Source organism: Lagenorhynchus albirostris, chromosome 14 (assembly GCF_949774975.1).
Source record: "Lagenorhynchus albirostris chromosome 14, mLagAlb1.1, whole genome shotgun sequence".
NCBI classification, from domain to species: Eukaryota; Metazoa; Chordata; class Mammalia; order Artiodactyla; family Delphinidae; genus Lagenorhynchus; species Lagenorhynchus albirostris.
In genome coordinates, this window is record NC_083108.1 from 86,456,682 (window position 1) to 86,468,917 (window position 12,236).

Genomic DNA, 12,236 nt, shown 5'->3' on the forward strand with positions numbered 1-12,236 from the left:
CCGCCATGTCCTCCACCTGCCTTCTGTCTGCGGAAAAGCTTTAGCGAAGAAGAAGTTTAATCAGAGAAGTGAGAAAATGCGGAAGCAAGGGAAAACAAAGGAGACCAAATAATAATAGTTCAGTCATTAAGCATCATCAGGGACCTTCAGTTCCTCCTCAAGGGCTATAGATCATATCCTGAGCCGTGTCCTGGGAGCCGTCTTGTAGACACGGAAACCCACACCAGGTGGAGAAGTGAACTACACGATGAGCAGGCTGTAGCCATGACATGAGCTGCCACCATTCCGAGAACTGGCCTCAAGGAAATGGGAACAAACCGACCCTGGAACTGAAGACTCACTGTACCTAAAACCATCAAGATGACGCTGGTCAGACGACCGATGACCAAGTTCAAGATGCCTGTCGGGGCTGCCTGTGCTGGTTCTGCACGGAGCCCCCTCCCTCCGTCTATAAAAGCACTTGCCCCCAACTGTCGGGGGAGGGGGGAGTCAGCCTTTGGACAGGTGTCCCCCGCCACCACCTGGTTGCCAGCTTCCAAAATAAAGCAAACTTTCCTTTCCACCAACCTGGCCTCTTTATTGGCTTTTGAGCAGCGAGCGGCTGGACCCCACTGCCGGTTACACAGGGACTAGATCTAGGAAAATAGTCTGTTCACACGTCACTGACTGTTCACTTCCTAGGGTTTGGGGCATGATTCTCTTCTTTTCTGGTAGCTGCTGAACACGATTCACTTTTCTTTTTTTTAAATAAATAAATTAATTTATTTTTGGCTGCGTTAGGTCTTCATTGCTGGGCGCGGGCTTTCCCTAGTTGCGGCGAGCAGGGGGCTACTCTTCGTTGCGGAGCGCAGGCTTCTCATTGCGGTGGCTTCCCTTGTTGTGGAGCACGGGCTCTAGGCGTGCAGGCTTCAGTAGCTGTGGCTCGCGGGCTCAGTAGTTGTGGCTCGCGGGCTCTAGAGCGCAGGCTCAGTAGTTGTGGCGCACGGGCTTAGTTGCTCCGCGGCATGTGGGATCTTCCCGGACCAGGGCTCGAACCCGTGTCCCCTGCACTGGCAGGCAGATTCCTAACCACTGCACCACCAGGGAAGTCCCACGATTCACTTTTGTCTTCTGAAATTATAATAGGTTCTTCAGTCTGTGTATGTATATATGTGTATGAATATATAAAGTATTTGATATTAATTACGCCTTTTACATGATTTCTTGCATTTCTCCATGATGAGAAAACAGGTACAATGAAAGCAACTGTATCACGGATTTATTTAACATGTTTTGAATTCTATTATTAACAGACCTTTTGGTTAAGCTGTTACCACAGCACTACTCTGTTTTTGCCAACGGAGCTAGCGTGTTACCGAAATTAAGACACGTGTGCAGCCTTCTGCATTCTCTACCTTAAGACAACACTGACTGAGTGAGTGTTAGAGACTCCGATGGGGAGGCGGTGGGTCCGCCGAGGTTTTCCTTGACGCCCCTGCCCAGCTGGGAATTTGCAGCGCCGCTATGTTCAGTCCTGTAGACTCTCCTTCTCCATCCTAGGAGACCGGAGCAGGAGACCCACGGGACGTCCTGCAGAGCACACCCCTGCCTGGTGCCGCGGCACTGACCTGCAGCCACGGGAAGGGTGGCAGCTCACGTGATGAGCATTCACTCGTTACAGTCACAGTCGAACGAGGACTCAGGAACCAAGCTCAACAGGAAGAACAGTCTTGAACTGGTCCCCACCTCGCTCCTCAGGACAGTCAGTCTGGACAAGTCATTTACCTTGCAAGCCAGGAGCACCTACCTGACCTCCGTAATTGCTACGGGGGAGTTATACACACACCAGATGAAGCTCTGAGCGACGTGGCCGCAGCTTACAACACTCGAAACCAGAGTGAGCTCAGCACACACAGGACGCTGCTAGTGCGTCTGCAGTAAGTGAAACCGGCGTTTTCCAGCTGATTTTGTTTATATTTCGGCTTATTTTGCTATTTTTCAGCTAAATGAATACGCTCCGTGTTTTCAAAGGTCGGTTAACAGTCTGAAATTTTTTACTGATAAAAATAAAAACATTCTAGGGCTTCCCTGGTGGCGCAGTGGTTGAGAGTCCACCTGCCGATGCAGGGGACGCGGGTTCGTGCCCCGGTCCGGGAAGATCCCACATGCCGCGGAGCGGCTGGGCCCGTGAGCCATGGCCGCTGAGCCTGCGCGTCCGGAGCCTGTGCTCCGCAGCGGGAGAGGCCACAACAGTGAGAGGGCCGCGTACCGCAAAAAAAAAAAAAGAAAAAAAAAACAAAAAGAAAAACATTCTAAAAACTGTAAAGATGGAAAAGGAAACTTTTGTTTCCCTATTGTTTGGACTCCATGAGGAAGAAACGCCTGAAAGAAGGACGAAACTTCAGGGGATCTGTATTGCTGTATAAAGTCTTTAATTATTTTTGGCTGATGTGAACGATGGTCTTTTAAACCTTAGCTATTTAAATGTGATTGGGGCTGTGTTTTCAGGTGTCTGGACCTCCATGGGTGGCTTTCCTTGAGCCTTGTCTCGCCAGATCAAGATGTTTTGCTCTCATCTACTTCTGTTCCATGAGTGGGTCTCTTGCTTTGTTTCGTGTGTGTGTGTGTGTGTGTGTGTGTGTGTGTGTGTGTGTGTGTGTGTGTGTGTGTGTGTGTGTGTTTTCACACAAAGCTAGTTTATTTGTGCTGATTACCAGATTCCATTAGCTTGTGCATAATACTTTTTGGAATTGTTTTGCCGGGGTTCATTCCAGTAGTAGAAAGATTCCCATCTGACCTTCAGCCACGTTCCCCTCTTAGCGGACTGATCAGAATGACTACAATGACAGCTTTCAGCACGGCTGGCTGAATTCCAAAAAGTAATTAAGAGAATGGAATTGGATGCCAGAGGATGACTCATGCACAAGGAGGTGACCAGATGGACGGGGTCAACACACAGGTCAGGGCACACATTCAGGCCTCCTGGAGTTTTTCATAACTTTCAACCCCAGTTGTCCAAGGGTTTCACGCATACAGATAACCCTCCTTTGACTCAGGGCTTGTTTAGATATCTGGAGTTCGGCCACCATCCCCGCCTCTGCTGCTTTGACCATGAGCAACTCACGAGAGCATGACCTAGGAGGTGGGGAGGTGGCCCGTCACCATCTCTTCAGTGCCTACCATGGCAGCCTCTGCAGTGAAAAAAGAAAAACTGGTAGGGAGAAGATTGCTGTCAAAAGTCAATATATTTTGAGAATACTTGAATTTCGGTTATATTTATCTTGTGCTGTTTCTGCCTTCTTCTGCCATAAATAACTGAGGGTGTTCTGTATTTAGTTGAAAATGCTCTTCCTAATGACTTTTTTTTTTTGGCAGTACGCGGGCCTCTCACCGCTGCGGCCTCCCCCGTCGCGGAGCACGGGCTCCAGACGCGCAGGCTCAGCGGCCACGGCCCACGGGCCCAGCCGCTCCGCGGCACGTGGGATCTTCCCGGCCCGGGGCACGAACCCGCGTCCCCTGCATCGGCAGGCGGACTCTCAACCATTGCGCCACTAATGACTTTTTAAAACTATTTATATGGAGGACCAAGCAGCCACGTGCTCTGTGCTTAGAAGAAAGAGGGAGGCCTCCATCAGGCCCACTAACCGGCAGACGGGACCATCATTGGCCGGGACCTGTGGCGGCCGGCACTGCCGTGGGGAAACCTCCGGCCCACGTGATCCACCCGATCAGCCCGTCCAGCAGTCACCGGGTTTCCTAAAATCTAAAGACAAAACAACAACACGGTCATGAGGCTTGCCAGCCGCGGGAAGGAAAGAATTGTCAGCCAAATCAGTTCAACTTAGAAGCAGAAGCTCTAAAGGCAACTAAACTTAGCTTTTAACTGAAAGGTTAGCTGAATAACCTGGAAGAGGAAAAAGGGCTCACCCCAGGCACCCCGTCTTCTACAGCACACGGGTAGGGGCGAGAGAGCGTCCCTCGGGAGGCACCTTTCTGTTGCTGCTACTGCCGCTGACGCCAAATCTTTTGAACCACAGTGAGAGTGGCTCACAGACGACTCGTCACACCTTCAGCCCCTCTTTCCTAGTCTCAGCACAGCCCCTCCAGAGACCACAAAAGCGGGGGAAACACTGCGTTTCCAGATGTCCCGCCTGGGCAAAGTTGCATGTGAGGTTACCGAAAACTCAAAGACAGAAGTTTCTGTGTGTAATCAGCTTGGAAGCTCATGGCAACGTCTTGGCCCTAATGCAAAGACACCAATCCCATTCCAGGGCTAACCTGAACGGCCCTCCTTTACGGGTAAGTCGGCCTCTGATTCACACTACAGGTTTGCATCGCATCATGTATGAGAATCAAAGCAAAGCCTCCAGCTCACTGGTAATTTGAGTCAGGAAGTTTTCAGGGACACAGGGAAGGAACCGGGGTTGGGAGTGACGGAAATTAGTCTGTTACAGGCGGGGAACAGGGAGCGAGCTGCAGTTTGCTGGTGTCAGTGGGCTGTGGATCGGCGCCCTCTAGTGGACATATCACAAACTGCACCGGCTCAGACCCAGGGCCTGGAGCCCCGGGATGTCTCACCTGTGTTTTCATGGAAAAGTTCAGCATGACAGGAGCAAGTGTTCTGAAAAGAGGACACAATATAGAGATGAATGAAGCCTTGAAGGAATCCCTACTCTTGAAAACCACTCACAAGCCTGGAAGACAAGGCAGGGGGATGGGTCTAGAGCTGATGATGGAAAAGTCATTCTGAAAACTGGTTGCAGGAAAGAAACCGGGGGAAAAAAAGGAAAAGAAAACCTTTGGAAACAGATGCAAAAACGGATCTCTTCAATCATTGTTCCCTATTTTTTTTCAGTTATAGGTGAAGGCCAAAACCAACCACAACCAAAAACCAAAACCACAACGAGAGAAAAACTTTCAGTAATACCAGTAAGTCATAAGTAAGTCCCCACGGTTCGCTTTGCAAAGTATGTGTTGCCAAACTTTTGGAGAATCGTAGTTCAGCTAACCCTTAATTAAAATTTAGATTCAGTTGTCCTTTAATGAAAGCAGCCACACTCGTCACTGATTTGGGGGGAGGCGGCCATCATTCTAAAGCAAAGTAAAGAAATCCTCAGCGTGCTCCAGACTGGGAAGCCGCATAGATCAAAGATGCAGGGAAAATGCAAGAGAGCCGCAGAGAGCGCGCCCGGGACGGACACCAAAATAAAAGAAGGTGAAAAATGAAAACGGATTGGTTTGGCAAGCGGATGTGAGCGGGAGGTTTACTTCACACACCAAAGGACCGTCTGCAACCCGGGGAGGAGGCTGGGCGTGTCGGGCACTGGCCCTACTGTCGGACATTTTTATGCTTTTCTTCCAGACATCCCGGAAGTCCTCCTGGCCCGCGGGCTCGCCCCAGCTGCACTTGCTGGGGGTGGACCGCTCCGGGCTCGGGCGGGCCTCACTGCTGCTGACGACATGGCCGGGCTCCGCTGGCTCCCCGACATCTTCTTCGACGCTGCTCTGCCGGGTCAGCGTCCGGCGCCGGGCCAGCAGGGGCCTCAGGCTCCTCCTACAGGGACAGTGCCCGGGGCCGGGGCTGCACTGGGCAGCGGGGCTTCTGAAACCAAACCGTATCTCCTCCTCTTCGCTCCCACAGTCCAGGCCGCTGTCCGGGCTCCTGGTGGCCGAGCGGCTGAACCGACAGCCTCTGTCTTCGAACACGAGGTCCTCGGCCTGGGGGCCCCTGGGTCTGGCAGGGACCCGGGAGCCAAGCGGGGCCTCGTGCCCCTTGCAGGGCCTGGCGGGCTTGGGCTCTCTGGCCAGCCGGGTCCGGGCCCTGAAGCCCTGCTTGTACAAGAGCTCACAGGGCTCTCCATCCTCCTCGGCTACTTCAGGGATACTGAAAAGCTTCTTACTGTGCTGGGTCTGCTGGGGATTCTCGGGCAGCTCCAAGAAAGCACGTTCAGTGGTCCTATTCTTAGAGCACTCCTTAAGGGGGTGGTGTGTTAGAACAGGTGCCGGGAGTCAGTGTGTGATCAGATATGAAGTGGGGCAGAGGGAAGGAAAGAAAATACAGACAGAATTAGTCTCCGAGGCCATGAGGGACAGAAAGCATGCTTGTAGTCGTGGCGGGAGGGGAGCGGAGGGGAGGGCGGATGGCATGCTCTGGCCGGGGCTCTGGAATGAGAACAGAATGGGTTAGACGGATGGGGCCGGAGCAGGGTGGGGTGGGCAGAGCACACGCAGAGCGGCCTGACACCCTCAGGACCAGCCATGCAGCCCCAACAAGGGACGAGTGGCAGCTGGGCCGCGGGTGCAGGGAGGATGGTGGCAGGAGGCCTCACGCTGACCGAGGCGCTAGGATCTGTGACACGGCTACACCCAGAGGCAGGGACGTCTGAGTCCGCTGGCTGCACCTTCAGAAACTCGGAAGGCAGCTGCCGTGGGCCGCCGGCAACTGGAGATGATTCACAAGACGGGGACCCCAACCCGGCCACGCCACTGGACTCCGCACGTGCCTCTAAGCTCTCAGCACCCTCTGAAATCCATCCTCATGCGCAGTAACCTATGGCCTCTCTCCCTGGCTCAGATCTCAGGCTGTGAACGCGGGGACCTTGGAACCGGGCGCCCCAAAGTCACGGCTCTGGGGACGGTCTTGCTCTGTCCGTATCTGCAAAGGCTGCCTGTCTCTCCGCCAGACCCCGGACCTCGAGGCCCCCAGCGAGGAGCCGCGTCCCCGCCAGTATGGTGGCTGGCCCACTCAGAGGGGCCTAATGGACATCGAGGGGCGGACACCCCACGGCCACCGTCCCGGATGTCGGTGTCTCTCCGGATTTGCCCTCAGCCCCCTCCTCTGGTCCCGCTGAACCGGCCCGCTGGGCGCCCCTCCCGAGACACTCCAGCGACTCCACGAAGCCGTAAGCCCACCCTCTGCCCTGCCACGGGCCTCCAGGGGTGCACGTTAAAGACGCCTCCGCTGGGGAGCACCGGATTTGCTTCCCTGTCCCCGGCCCACCGGCCTGTGCGCCCCTCGCGCACGGGGACCTAGCGGGGTCGACTCAGGGCCGCGTCTGCCGCAGGTCTGGAGCCCACGAGGGCCAGGCGAGGAGGGCGTGGCACACGCTTCGCTCATTTGCTCACAAGCGCCCCACGGAGGCCGTCTATTCCGGGGAACACGGAGGTGGAGAGGGAGAGCGAGGAAGCAGCGACCCAGCCCCGGGCGCCAAGCAGGGCGCACGTGAGCCAACAGGGCTGCCACGTGGGAAGGTGAGCCCGCGGGCCGGATCCCCAAGCTAAGTCTTGGAATTTCTGAAAAGAAACTAGGAGTCCAGATCGCTGAACTTGCCCTCTAGGCCTTCTCCCCGGGAGCCATGGTGACCTTTGGTTTCTCTGCTAACGCGGCGCAGGAAGTACCATCCCAGAAGCGTCATGGGGGAGGGGAGGGGAGGGGAAGCAGATGCGCTTCGCCGGCCCAGCTCGTGGGGAAGCATGGGGAGCGGGTCAGGCTGGACCGCGGGCAGCTTGGGACCTTCCTCCAACAAGAAAGGTCACGGTGAATCCTGCTGGACGGCGGCCCAGGGCGGGGAGGAGGGGGGCCGGTGGGGGGAGTAGGAGCTGCAGCCGTGCGGGGTTTGCACAGGCATCTGCAGGTTCTCCAGCGACAGCGTCTCCGGGGCCCTGCGGGGGGCCTCTGCGGGGAGCTCGTCAGGCAGCCTGGTCTATGCAAGCGGGCACTGAGCGGGCAGTCAGATCTGGGTGTTGCCTTCCCTCCACCATTCAGAATGCGTGGCTGTGTTCCCAGAGGAAGGCCGGGGTCGGGCGGGGTTTTTCTCTCCGAGGCCTTTTTCACGTGAAAACCCCACAGCGGCCCGACCAGCTCTCCAGCCCTTTGTGTGTCTCCCGCGCTGGGCTGGGAGCAGCTGGAGGTTGGAGGTCATGTCCATCCTCATACCCCAGCCTGGCGGAGGGCCTGGCGCACAGGGGCGACCAACTCGTGCCGAGTGAACAGATGCTCGGCTGGAACGGGCAGCGGCAGCAGCAGGACGGCTCCTGGTGCGTCCTGGGGCCTGGAGCGCGATCTTGGTCAAGGTGACCCCGCGTCAAACCCTTGGCTGACGGCTACGCCAGAGGCAGAAGCAGAGGATGCCGGGGCCCCTGGTGGGAGGTGTCTGAGAAGGGGCTGGTGTGTGGACCCCGCTGTCCTCCAGGAGGGAGGACCCTCCTCTGACAGCCCCTCTCCCTGGCCCTCCTGCGGTCCAGCAGCGTCCACCGCGGTTGAGAATCTTTGCGTGACTCGCTCCCAGTCTCCAGTCTGCCTCGGAGGCGGACTCGCGCCCTCCCAGGCCCTGCCCGTCTGCGGATGGCCACGGAAGCCAGGGCGTTGGCAGGGTGGGAATCTTCTTTGTTCTATTCTTTCCGATTCAGTTCTTGATGCAGAGGTGGGTGCCCCTGGGGGTGCCCAGTGGATTCTCCCAGACTCCTTCACCCAGAATTTGGGGAAAGAGGAGGGACAGGAGACCCCGAGCGCAGACTCAACAGTGAGCGAAGCCCGTGCGAACCTGTGGACTCTGCTTGCAGGACCAGGTGCTGCCTCTGGAGCCGGCCTCGTGGCCTGGCAAAGGGACAGGGATGGGGCGGCTGTGGGGACGGCGGGGAGGGGCCTGGCGCCCCGGCACTGACCTTGAGGGCACTGCGGGCCGCGCCGCCGGGCCGCCTCCGGGCCGCGTCCTCCAGCTGCATCTCCGAGCACAGTTCTTCCTCGTCTTCCTCCATGATGTCCGAGAGGTCGGACCCCCGGCTGCTCTCCGTGTGGTACTCGTCTCCATGGCAACAGTGTGGCTGGGCAGGAGAAGGGGATGCAGATGGAGGGGCAGCTCCAGCACGCGGGAGTACCCGGGGCCCCTCCTGGCTGGCCTCCCCTGCTCTGCCCACTTCTGAGCTCAGAGTCGTGTCTGGGTGTCTGGGTGAGGTGCTCACCCCAGAGGTGAGGGAAACACAGTCCCCAAGCCTGCGGCAAGCTGGGATGGCAGACAGAGGACCAGCCCAGGCCTCCCAACTCTAAATCCAGACAGGCCCAGGCAGAGACCCCTTGGGCTCTTGGCAGGACAGAATGCCAGGGGGCTCACAAGACACACAGGAAAACATCGCTTTTCTGGGTACCGTCAGCCTCTCCAACTTAGTGGCTGGACAAAGGCTCAAGCGACAGGTCGTAAACTCAGGTGGCAGCATGACTCGAGGCCCCCCGTGAGCGTGTAGGTTGCATCTAGGGGCAGGGAGCAGAGAGTGCTGGGTGGCAGGGGTGCAAATGCACCATTAAGGGCGCCTAAGAGTTTTAAGAAAACCATGCAGTCTGAAATTCACACACGTGCACACACTGGGTTGTCAAAGAACAGCCCGGTCCGGGCGGGGTGGGACCCCCCACTGTGTGGTGTGCCCACTCTGTGCCCAGTTTGGTCACTGACACCAGAGAAGGCCCGCTGCTGGGGGTGCTTGGGGAGGAGTCTGGGGACGGCGGAAAAGGGTCAACAGAAAAGCAAGGAAAAGTAGCTTGCTAACATGTAAACTGAACCACCAGCAGCCCTGATGGGGTCTGGGGATTTGGGGGCTGGTCCAATTCAGCGGTCCCGTCCCCACCCTCAAAGCAAGCGCCCATTATTCAGCGTCTCGAGTATTTGCAGCAACTCAAACTGCACACCCTACGAGCTCAGACTTATGAGCCCCAAACACGCATAAAGCTGTTTTGTTTCTGCTGGATGGTGTCCATTAGGAGCAATTTCTTTATTCTCCTGGTGGGCGACCAGACGAGTGCCTTTAATAGCATCTCGAGACATGCTTCTTAAAAATACCCCAGTTTCAATCACTCCTCTAGATAAAGACATGTCAGCACCTGAGTGGCACTAAGTTCCTGGCCCGCTGATGGGAAGGCAGCGTGAGTGCCCAGGCTGGGGGTCCCGACCCAGCCGAGCCCTCAGAGAAGTGGCCCAGATGCTCTCAGCCTGAGAAGTCTGTGTGTCAGCATTTGAGCTGCTCCAGCCCTAATTCTTTCTATCAGGCACTGCAGAGAAGACGTAAAGGTGAACTGATTTTAAATGAATAAACAAAGACCAGGTTGGTTTGAAAGAGGTCTCCCCAAGGCAAATGGGAAGGAACTCTCCTCGAGAACACAATCTCACTGGATTCAAACCCAATGATGAGTTAGTAATAAACCCGTGGGATGGAAGGAGGTGTCTGCTGTTTGCCAAATACATCATGGATAAGCCATTCATAGGACTCCTATTCCTCTCTTCTGCCCAGTGAGATGTCACGGGGAGTCTTGATGGAGCTTCTGGAAAAGATTTTTCTACCAGTTAAAAGAGATGTGCCTGAGAAGAAAGCCCCCCTCCTTTTTCCCTTCCTCCCTCCCTCCCTCCCTTCCTCCCTTCCTTCCTTCTTGGGGTGCTGTCATATGAAAGTGTGACGACTGGAGCAATGGCAGCCACTTTGTAACCATGAGAGAAAGGCTAAAAGAATGGAAGATTCAGAACCTAGAGCCAGGACACCACTGAGCAGCTGAATCAACCTTGCAGCCTCCTACCTGAGACTTCCTGCGATGTGGGAGAATGAAATGTCTTTGTTATCTTAGTCATTATTAGTTGGGCATTCTATTTCTTGTGTTTAAATGAATGCAGATAGAATTACTTTAATCTTTTAGATAAAGAACCTGATGGTTGGAGAAGCTGAGTCACTTGCCTCCTACTAGCAGTGACAGAGCCAGGAAATGAGTCCAAGTCTGTGAGATTCCAAGGCCTCTTCCTGGCTAGGTTGTGACACTGCCTTGCTGCAGAGCTGTGTGTTGAGGGGGCTGGAGGATCTGACATCTGAGGGGTCTTCAAGCTCTGACATCTCAAGATCTCAGGACTCTCCAGGCCCCACTCTTCCTGTTGCCCAGACTTAGGTCTTGACACCATTAAAGAACATTCCCATTAGAATATGCATAATCAGAAATTGGAGACCAAACCCACATTGGATGGATTTGTCACTTGTGAGCCCGGTCTGGGACAAGAAGCCCTGACATTTTTGTCCCTCCAAGGGTGGGATGCTGACCGTTTAATTTCTGAATCTCCCATGATGCTTAGCACTTAGCAGACACTCATCACACATCTGCCTGATGAACGAAAGTAAAGAAACGAACGGTAGGTTTTGCCTAAACTGAGACCAGGCGGTTACCTGGAGACTCACCTGAAACACAAAATCAGCCCATGAACGGATACTCATACAGGGCAGTCAGGGAGGGCAAAAACCTCACATTCTGACTTTTGAAACTGTCCCCCAGTGAGGTCACAAATGCGCAGGCACTGTGCAATCTAAACTTTCCAATGGACCGTGACTGTTGTCACCCGGGCCTTGGGGCCATGCACCCAGGAGCTGCACTCACCGGCTTGCCTAGCTCCGAGCCTTTCAGAAACTCGTCCACCGACGCGCCCCTCCTCTTGGCGTCGGGGGACTCGTAGCTGTCTTCCTCGTCCGAGTTTGCGTACTGCCCACTGCTCCTGTCCAGGAAGACGCTCCTTTTCTCTAGCTTGGAAGAGAAGAGGGGAGGTGTCAGGGCAGAGGCCGCCTGGCCCTGGGGATGGGCACAGGGGCAGGCGGCTTCCAGGCCCGACAGGGCTCCATCCTTTCCTCTGCCTCCTCGGAGCCACTGTGTGAAGGGACTTGGGGTGAGTGACCCGCACAGGCTGGCGGGCGTTTTCTGATGCTGCCCTGGGTGCCCGCCGCCCCTCCCATGCCCACCAGAACTAGCTCCTGCCTTTGCAGGAGGTAACGCGTGGGTGCTGAGGAAAGGCTCCTCTCCCTCTGTTTGCCACCCTGGCCCGGCTGTTAACGTGACCAGTTAACCTTTTCTTGAATATGGAAGCTCAGAGGTTTGCTTTCTCTCCACACCTTCTAAAAGGGGAAGGCAGGCCGGGGGGAGGTGGGGAGGTGGCGGCTGTCCCAGGCATTCCTGGGCCCAGCCTCTGGCTCCAGCCTGCTCTCGGGGGTCCTGTCTGGGAGCTCAGGGTGGTGGGATGCGTGGCTGCTACCTGAGAGGGCGGGGGGGGGCGGTGTGCAGAGCTCCCCCCCAGCCCCTTCCTACACCAAAGCACCTGGGCTTCTGCTTTGTGGGAAATCAGGGCGGAGTGCCGGGGTGCCCGCAATAAAGGTGCACATTCTGAGGCATTTCCTTTAGTCAAGGGCACAAACTGCTGTGTACCTATCAACAAATCGGGAGACTCCACAGAAAGCCTGGATTTCCA

The 12,236-nt window shown here is 55.9% G+C and overlaps 1 protein-coding gene across 1 annotated transcript in view; it reads right to left on the reverse strand.

Annotated features, from left to right (window-relative positions):
* Nucleotides 1-12,236, reverse strand: part of RIMBP2 (RIMS binding protein 2) — a 221,928-nt gene that overhangs the window by 40,630 nt on the left and 169,062 nt on the right. Inside the window, exons 13-15 of the mRNA XM_060120952.1 lie at nt 11,378-11,521; nt 8,644-8,802; nt 3,625-3,742 (exon numbers count right to left, since the gene is read on the reverse strand). Coding sequence (XP_059976935.1) covers nt 3,625-3,742; nt 8,644-8,802; nt 11,378-11,521 — 421 coding nt within the window. The remainder of the gene's footprint in view (nt 1-3,624; nt 3,743-8,643; nt 8,803-11,377; nt 11,522-12,236) is intronic.